At 44.4% G+C, this 8,448-nt stretch overlaps 1 protein-coding gene across 1 annotated transcript; it reads left to right on the top strand.

The window, feature by feature from the left end:
- The first annotated feature begins 3,721 nt into the window (after positions 1–3,721).
- Positions 3,722–5,103, top strand: LOC134207048 (uncharacterized). Its single transcript, XM_062682778.1, has 3 exons — positions 3,722–3,915; positions 4,287–4,473; positions 4,591–5,103. Exons 1-3 carry the CDS (start codon positions 3,722–3,724, stop codon positions 5,101–5,103), a joined length of 894 nt encoding a protein of 297 aa, XP_062538762.1.
- Positions 5,104–8,448: the final 3,345 nt, after the last annotated feature.

An 8,448-nucleotide genomic window follows, 5' to 3' on the forward strand; every position in this document is an offset into this window, starting at 1 on the left:
AGGAGCAGCAGGAGGGCAGCGCGAGTTAAATAAGCCTCCACAAAAGCCGAAAATAGTGACAGCAAAGAGATTGGTGGAGGACCTCCACAATTTCGTGGATGGGAGGAACAACGTCCATAAGGAGATTAAAGACATGGTTCTCAAGATCAGAAAGGCGCTGATATCGGCAGTGAATGAATTCGATACAGCAGTGCTGAGGGTCGATGCAGCGGAGCGCGCATTAGCGCTGACTAAGGCTCCTGCTGCCTTAGCTCCGCCGGAACAGGAACATATCGGTACAACTGCTCCGTTATATCCTAAGAAGCAGAGGAAAGAAAGGTTGTCTGGGGTGGAGAGTACATCAGTCTCCATGACTCCCAAAAGGGCCAGAACTTCGCCGGGAGACGGGAGACCAGGTGGTCTAAAGAAGCAAACGCGGGAGGACGCTGCCGCCGTCGTAGTGACAGACGCTACTTCACAGGGAGCAGGATGGAGTACTGTAGTTGGCCAGAAGGAGAAAAGAAATAGACAGCAGAAACGGAAAGAAACAAGAAAAATGGAGCAGAGCAAGAAAGAAAGGCTCCGCCTCGTCAGAAGCCACAAAAGGGGAAGCCGCACTCGTCAATGCGAATGACGCAAGGATGTATGCAGCGCTCCTCAAGAAGGTTAGAAAAAAACCGGAGCTGAGGGACTTGGGCGAGAATATAGTAAGGACCAGGCGCACGCAAACCGGAGAGATGCTCTTCGAGTTACAGAAAGACCCTGCGGTTGATTGCTCGACTATGCAGGAGCGCATTGCAAAATCGCTGGGCGCAGAGACGGAGTTAAATCCCTGACCCCAGATATGGTGATTATGTGCAGGGATCTAGACGAGATCACGTCGGTAGAAGGATGCTCTGAAGTCACAGTGCAACCTGGACGAGGTTCAAATGGCAATCCGAATAAGGAAAACATTCGTAGGAACACAAACAGCGATAATTCGCTAACCGCTGCTAACAAGGCTCTAACGGTAGGCAAACTGACTGTTGGATGGTCTAAATGCCCATTGAAAGCTGCCCCGCCAGTGAATAAACAAGCGGAGAGATGCTTCAAATGTTTGGGCTTCGGACACCGGACAGGGGCTTGTAAAGGTCCGGACAGAACCAACATGTGTTGGAAATGCGGGGAAACAGGTCATTTTGCGAAAGACTGCACGCAAAGACCCAAGTGCATGCTTTGCACTCCAGAGCAGCGGTTCGCAACCTGGGGTACATGTACCCCTGGGGGTACCTTCGCTGGCCCTAGGGGGTACCTCAGACAAAAATGTGTAATGGCGGACGTATTACAATTCCAATCAAAACTCATTGATAGAGTTTTGATAATTGTGTATTTTTATTTTAAAAATTTATATTGTACATAATATACAATGCGATCAATAAATCCCAATTGAATTCTGCCTTCCACAACCAGCACAATGTATAAAGCGCTGCGGAACAAAAGATCGAACGAGCAAAACGTCGAATGAACAAAATGAGTTTTTTTTACTAATGCTCGGTTGCCTCGTTGCAAGAGGATTAGAAGCATACTTCTACGCATCTCGGAAGCCTTCTTCCAAGCAGCTTGAAAGCCTTCTTACAAGAGGCTCAGAAGCCTCCTGGGCACTTCAGAAGCCTCCTTTCAAGTGATTAGGTTGCCTCCTTTCAAGAGGCTCGGAAGCCTATTTTCAAGAGGATCGGAAGCTTCCTTTCAAGAGGCTCAAAAATCCCTTTTAAGAGGCCTACAAGCCTCCTTTCAAGAGGCTCGGAAGCCTCCCGTTCAAGAAGCTCAAAAGACTTCTTTTCTAGAGGCTCAAAAGCCTCCTTTTCTAGAGGCTGAAAAGCCTCCTTTCAAGAGGCTCGGAAGTCTCCTTTCAATATCTTTTCAAGAGGCTCGGAAGCCTCTTTTGAAGAGGCTCAGAAGTCTACTTTCAAGAAGCTCAGAAGTCTTCTTTCAATAGGCTCAAAAACCTCCTTTCAGGCTCAGAAGCCTCCTTCCAAGAGGCTCGGAAGGCTCCTTTCAAGAGGCTCAAAAGCATCCTTTCAAAAGGTTCAAAAGCCTCCTTCTAAGAGGCTCAGAAGACTCCTTTCAAGAGGCTCGGAAGCCTCCTTTCAAGAGACTCGGAAGCCTATTTTCAAGAGGCTCGGAAACCTCCTTTCAAGAGGCTCAAAAATCCCTTTCAAGAGACTCAAAAGCATCCTTTCAAAAGGCCCAAAAGCCTCCCTCAAAGGGGCTCTAAAGTGTTCTTTCAAGAGGCTCGGAAGCTTTCTTCCAAGAGGCTCGGAAGCCTTACAAGAGGCTTGGAAGCCTCCTTTCAGGTGGCTCAAAATCCTCCTTTTCTTGAGGCTCAAAAACCTCCTTTCAAGAGGCTCGGAAGCCTCCTTTCAATATCCTGTCAAGAGGCAATTTTCAAGAGGCTCAGAAGCCTCCTTCCAAGAGGCTCCTATAAAGAGGCTCGGAAGACTCCTTTCAACATCCTTTTAAAAGACTGAGAAACCTTCTTCGGGGGCCCTCTTTAGCCGTGCGGTAAGACGCGCAGCTACAAAGCAAGACCATGCTGAGGGTGGCTGGGTCCGATTCCCGGCGCCGGTCTAGGCAATTTTCGGATTGGAAATTGTTTCGACTTCCCTGGGCATAAAAGTATCATCGTGTTAGCCTCATGATATAAGAATGCAAAAAAATGGTAACTTGGCTTAGAAACCTCGCAGTTAATAACTGTGGAAGTGAATAATGAACACTAAGCTGCGAGGCGGCTCTGTCCCAGTGTGGGGATGTAATGCCAATAAGAAGAAGAAGAAGGAAACCTTCTTCCAAAAGGCTCGGAAGCCTTCTTCCAAAAGACTCGGAAGCCTTCTTCCAAAGGCTCGGAAGCCTTCTTCCAAAAGGCTCGGAAGCCTTCTTCCAAAAGGCTCGGAAGCCTTCTTCCAAAAGGCTCGAAAGCCTTCTTTCAAAAGGCTCGGAAGCCTTCTTTCAAGAGGCTTAGAAGCCTCTTTCTTTCAAGAGGCTCGGAAGGCTCTTTTCGAGAGGCTCGAAAGCCTTCTTTCAAAAGGCTTAGAAGCCTCTTTCTTTCAAGAGGCTCGGAAGGCTCTTTTCGAGAGGCTCGGAAGCCTTCTTTCAAGAGGTTCGGAAGCCCCCATTCAAGAGGCTCAGAATACTTCTTTCAAGAGGATCAGAAGCCTACTTTCAAGTGGTTCGGAAGCCTTCCTTCAAGAGGCTTTGAAGCGTCGTTTTAAGCTGCAAAGGAAGCCTCCTTTTTAGTGGCTCAAAAACCGCCTTCAAGAGGCTCGGAAGCCTCTCTACAAGAGGCTCAGAAGCCTCTAATGAAGAGGCGCGGAAGTCTACTTCAAAGGGATTCAAAAGCTTAAAGGAGCTTCCCTTCAAAGGGCTCGGTATTAGTCTTTCAAAAGGATTGGAAGCCTAATTTTGAGAGGGGGTACCTCAATTAATGCAAAAGTTCCAAGGGGTACCTCTCAAGAAAAAGGTTGAGAACCGCTGCTCCAGAGGATGAAAATGACCATCAGACGGGTGGCTACAAATGCCCTGCCTACAAGAGGGCGATCGCAGGTCAACAGTAGTGAAGATAATCCAAATTAATCTGAATCACTGCGAAACCGCACAGCAACTGTTGTGGCAGTCAACAACAGAAAAGATGTGCGATGCCGCGATAATTGCAGAGCCGTATCGAGTTCCTCCTGACAACGGCAACTGGTTGACAGATAGTTCGGGAATGGCTGCGCTACAAGTTATGCGCAAATTCCCAATTCAAGAAGTGGTGGAGAGTTCATGTGAGGGCTTCGTGATTGCCAAAATCAACGGCATCTTTGTATGCAGCTGCTATGCAGCTCCACGATGTACCATGGAACGGTTCAGCCATATAATGGATCAGTTAACCGACAAGCTGAAGGCCAGTTGTCATAGCAGGTGACTTTAATGCCTGGGATGTGGAGTGGGGCAGTAGAGTGACCAACACAAGAGGATATGTCCTGCAGGAAGCTGTAGCGAAGCTAGACGTACGATTGTGCAATGAAGGCTCCGTGAGCACATTTCGGAGAGACGGGAGGGAGTCTATAATTGACATCACGTTCTGTAGCCCTTCACTGGCGACAAACATGGACTGGAAAGTAAGTGAAGACTACACCCATAGCGACCATCAGGCAATACGTTACCGTATCGGCCAACGAAACAATGGTGAAACGCGGAGAAGGATGACCAGCGAGAGGAAGTGGAAGAAGAAAGCCACCTCTTCGTCGAGGCACTTCTATCGGACAGTGGTACCGAGATCGTAAATGCAGTCGAGCTAACAAGGAGCCGAGGAGCAATCGGCGTCCAGCTTACTGGTGGAACGAGGGACTCAGTACGCTTCGTGCTGCTTGTCTCAGAGCCAGGAGGCGGGCACAGAGAGCGAGGACGGAACCAGAGAAAGAAGAGCGCAAGGCGGCGTTCCGGGTTGCTAGGACCGCTTTAAAAAAGGCCATCAAAGTTAGCATTTCAGACTGCTACAAGGAGTTGTGTCGAGAAGCAGACGCCAACCCATGGGGGGATGCTCATAGAGTCGTGATGGCGAAGATGAAGGGTTGATCGTCGCCGGCCGAAAAGTGGCCGATCAAGTTGAAGGAGATCGTAGAGGGTCTTCTCCCGCAACACGACCCAACCACGTGGCCACCAATACCGTACGGTGAAGAAGAAGAAACAAACGCTGAGTACCAACAAGTGTCCAATGAGAAGCTTGCGGAAGCGGCGAAGCGCCTGCAGGCGAAAAAAGCCTCCGGTCCGGATGGAATACCGAACGTGGCGCTAAAACCTGCGCTCGTAGCATGTCCGGATATGTTCAGAACAGTGCTGCAGAAGTGCCTGGACGACTTCCCAGAAATGTGGAAGATTCAGAAGCTGGTGTTGCTGCCGAAGCCAGGAAAGCCTCCGGGTAATCCGGCTTCGTACAGACCTATATGTCTGTTGGACACACTCGGGAAGCTCCTGGAGAAGATTATCCTGAATAGACTTGCGAAATGTACGGAGGGCGAGCGCGGACTGTCGAAGATGCATTCCAAAGGAATTCTCAAACAAATTTCTGGAAGAGTTGCTGAAAAAACTGAGGGATATTCCAAGTAATTTCCTTCAGAAAGTTTTTAAAGATTTGCTGGAGAAAGTTCTAAAGGAATTTCTGGAGAACTTTTTAGAAAACCCTGATTTTTTTTAAAACAAATTTAAGGTCACTCCTGACGGAATCTAAGTTCCAAAATGCTCGCGTTTTCGGGGGCACATCACTCGATTCAGAGGCGGCGCACAACTGTCATTTTTGTTGATTTAGCTTTGCTGCGTCGCAGCAAGCGTGAAATAATAAAAATGACAGTTGTGCGTTGCTTCCGTATCGAGTGGTGTGCCCCCGAAAACGCGAGCACTTTTAAACTTGGATTCCGTCAGGAGTCACCTTAAGGTTTTTTTTAAATTTAGGAATTAAGTTCTAACAGTTATTTGTGAAAGAATCTCCATAGGGATTTCCGGTGGAGTTCCTGAAGGAACTCTTAACTAAATTCTTAAAAAAAAAATCTGAAGCAACTTCCTAAGAAATTCCTACAAGAAATTTCAAAACCTTAATAATTTTCCGAAGGAATTTGGTAAGGAGTTGCAGAACGAATCCCCAAAGGAATTTTCGAAGGAATATCCGAAAGAATTACTCAAATATTTGCCGTAGAAATTTTTAAAGCAGTTTCGGAAGGTATTTCCGGAGAATCGCCTTCTCTTGTTCCACACATTTTCTTCTCTACTCTTCAACTTGCATTCAGGAAACTCCTTCGGAAATTATTTTAACATTCCTTCAAAAATTCCACTGGAAATTCTTTAAAATATTCCTCCAGAAATTACTTTACGAATTCGTTTCGAAATTTTTTTCAGTTTTTTTTTAATTCCTTCATGAATTCAATCAGATTTTTTATTTTCAAGAATTGATTCGGAATTTTTTTTACGAACTCTTTTAGAATTTCTTATAGGAATTCCTCCACAAAATTCACCAGAAATTATTTTAAGAGCTCCTCCAGGAATTTCCTCTATGATTAATTTAAAAATAAGCTGGTACACATGTCAAGCCTGGATCTACAGTACCAATACTTTATCTGACATTGGCTGATTTAGACCTGAAAACAACCCGTCATCAATTCTGACTTTGACCAATATCAACTAGACATTTGTCCATAGAATGATACCTCGGTACGTTATATCGAAGATTACCTGTACTTAGTATACGAGAAAGGCAAGAAAGGAAAAGAAATAAAGAAGGAAAAAGGAGCATAAAATAATAAAAAGGGAATGAAGAAGAAGGAAGAACAAAAGTGGAATAAGTAGGAAGGATCAAGAAAGAAGGAATAAGAAAGAAGGGGGTAGAGAGGAAAAATGAATCCAGATGGAAGAAGAGGAGGAAGAAATTAGAGGGAAGAAAGAAGAAAGAAAAAAAAGGAAAAAATGAGGAAGGAATACATAGGAAGATAGAAAGAAGCAGATAGAAGGAAGGAAGTAAAACTAGTGAGAAAGGATAAAAAGAAAGACGACAGAAAGAAAAAGTGAGGATAAAAAAGAACGAAGGAAGAGGAAATAAGGGAGATAGGAAAAGGAGGAGAGGAGGAGAAGAAGGAAGAAGTCACAAAGAAGGTAGAAAGAAAAAAAAAGATGCACGCAGGGAGAAGGAAGCAGACAGAAGGAATAAGGAAGAAATAATAAGGAAGAAGGATGAAGAAAGAAAGGACAAAGAATAAAGAAAAAGGGAGAAAAAAGAAGTAAGATGGGAAAAGTTAAGACAAGGAAGAAAAAAGAAAAAGGAAGAAGGAATAACTATTTGGCCTAATGACAACTTAGGCTAATGACTTTCCTAATCGCCTGATACCGTTTTCGACATCACATAAGTTAAAGAATTTCTCGTGGAAATTACGATTTTTCTTGAGAATTTAAAAAAAAATTAAGCCAATTAATTATACTTAACTCTTAAATGCGCAATGTTGTTTTAAAACAACAAACCGAAAATACGTTCAATGTTTATAATTTCAATGGTTATTTACGTTAAAAATATTTCCGACGATTTCTAAAAAAAATGCCTTGCGCCTTCAAGGGTTAAAATACCTTTTGTAAAAAAACTTGTGAACAATCAAAAGATTCCGTTTCCGTAATACCTAAAAGCAAATGAACGCAAGTTAGAAAAAAAACATCGATAGCTCAAGGAAATTATGTATTAAAGAATTTCACAAACGTACTCACGTTCCAGATCCTAGATTGAATTTTATGCAGCCTTTGAATAAACCCAAACGAAACTGAATCAATCACAATTGAGTACGACCGATTTCCTTCTCCGGACTACCATCTAACAACCAGCGACTAACGACATCCGAAAAGGAAATGCATTTATTTCCCCTGATGCAGTCGCGCTGGCCCTCGCTTCGAAACGCGATGTAACCGATACAGGGATTTGATTTTGACAGACAAGCTGAATTCTATATCCGTGGAGAAAGCACTGCCGAGTTGGGAGCCCGTCTTCAAGGTCCAGCATAATGTAGAACGGATCAGCTTTTTTGCCCTAGCTCCCTCCTCGTTAAGGCACTAGTCTGCGAGTTCTTTCTTTCAAGTGGGGAGATTTGGAAAGTTGTAAAGTGGTTCCAGATTTATTGGAACTATACCACACACAGCAATTTTCGTTAAATTAACTGGATTTAGCAAATTTGAAAACTTGGTTAGAAGGCGGATTGTAAAATTTGAAAACTATCAAATGTTTTACCTCACTATGTAGCATATTCTCCTGGCACCACAGTCGCCAGCAGCATCGCAGAAATCTTGTCGAAATGATGAAAAGAAAACGATATCAAAAGAAGCGACCGAATTGATATGGATCTTCTTTTTTCGCTGAATCTGTAGCTAAACAACGTGAAGGTCTTGCCTTCAAGCCAACCATACGGTGGCACTGGATTTAATGTGATAAACGGCATCTGACGAGATTCCATCCGGAAATGTACCGAGAACGATTCCTCCGACTGTCATCCATCGGTTCCAATACTTGGATTCACTCATCTTGGAGTCGCTTCTTTTTTTTTGCAGAATTTAATTTTGTGGAAAATAATCAAGCTCTGATAGATTTCTTCTGCCCTCGGAATGGCATTTTTGTGCTGCTGGTACCGATTTTTATCGGTCTTCAAACGGGATGATACCTTGCCGTCGTAAAAAGAAAGTAAACGAGATTCACCTTCAACCGAAGGAGAGGAAAAAAGGAAAAACGAAACCTTCTCCGGTAATGATTCAAAGGAGGAATGATAAGAGTAGAATGAAGTCATTACCGATAAGGAGGAAGGCCCTCATCCGTCGTCGGTCGGTGTGCTGAGCCATCATTTCGGCCATCATACACCCACGGATCAGCTTTGCTTCTTTCTTTGACGCAATCTAGATTCGGTCGCTGGGAAAGCGGCACACCTGTCGTCGTCG

Source organism: Armigeres subalbatus, chromosome 1 (genome assembly GCF_024139115.2).
Source record: "Armigeres subalbatus isolate Guangzhou_Male chromosome 1, GZ_Asu_2, whole genome shotgun sequence".
Classification (NCBI taxonomy): domain Eukaryota; kingdom Metazoa; phylum Arthropoda; class Insecta; order Diptera; family Culicidae; genus Armigeres; species Armigeres subalbatus.

What these genes read in the sequence shown, in the direction of transcription:
- LOC134207048 (XM_062682778.1), top strand. Translation starts at nt 3,722, where the DNA reads ATGGCTGCGCTACAAGTTATGCGCAAATTCCCAATTCAAGAAGTGGTG. An exon ending in AAGGCCAGTTGTCATAGCAG is followed by an intron (nt 3,916 to 4,286) that starts GTGACTTTAATG and finishes TCGTAAATGCAG; the next exon opens with TCGAGCTAACAAGGAGCCGA. An exon ending in CTTTAAAAAAGGCCATCAAA is followed by an intron (nt 4,474 to 4,590) that starts GTTAGCATTTCA and finishes CCGGCCGAAAAG; the next exon opens with TGGCCGATCAAGTTGAAGGA.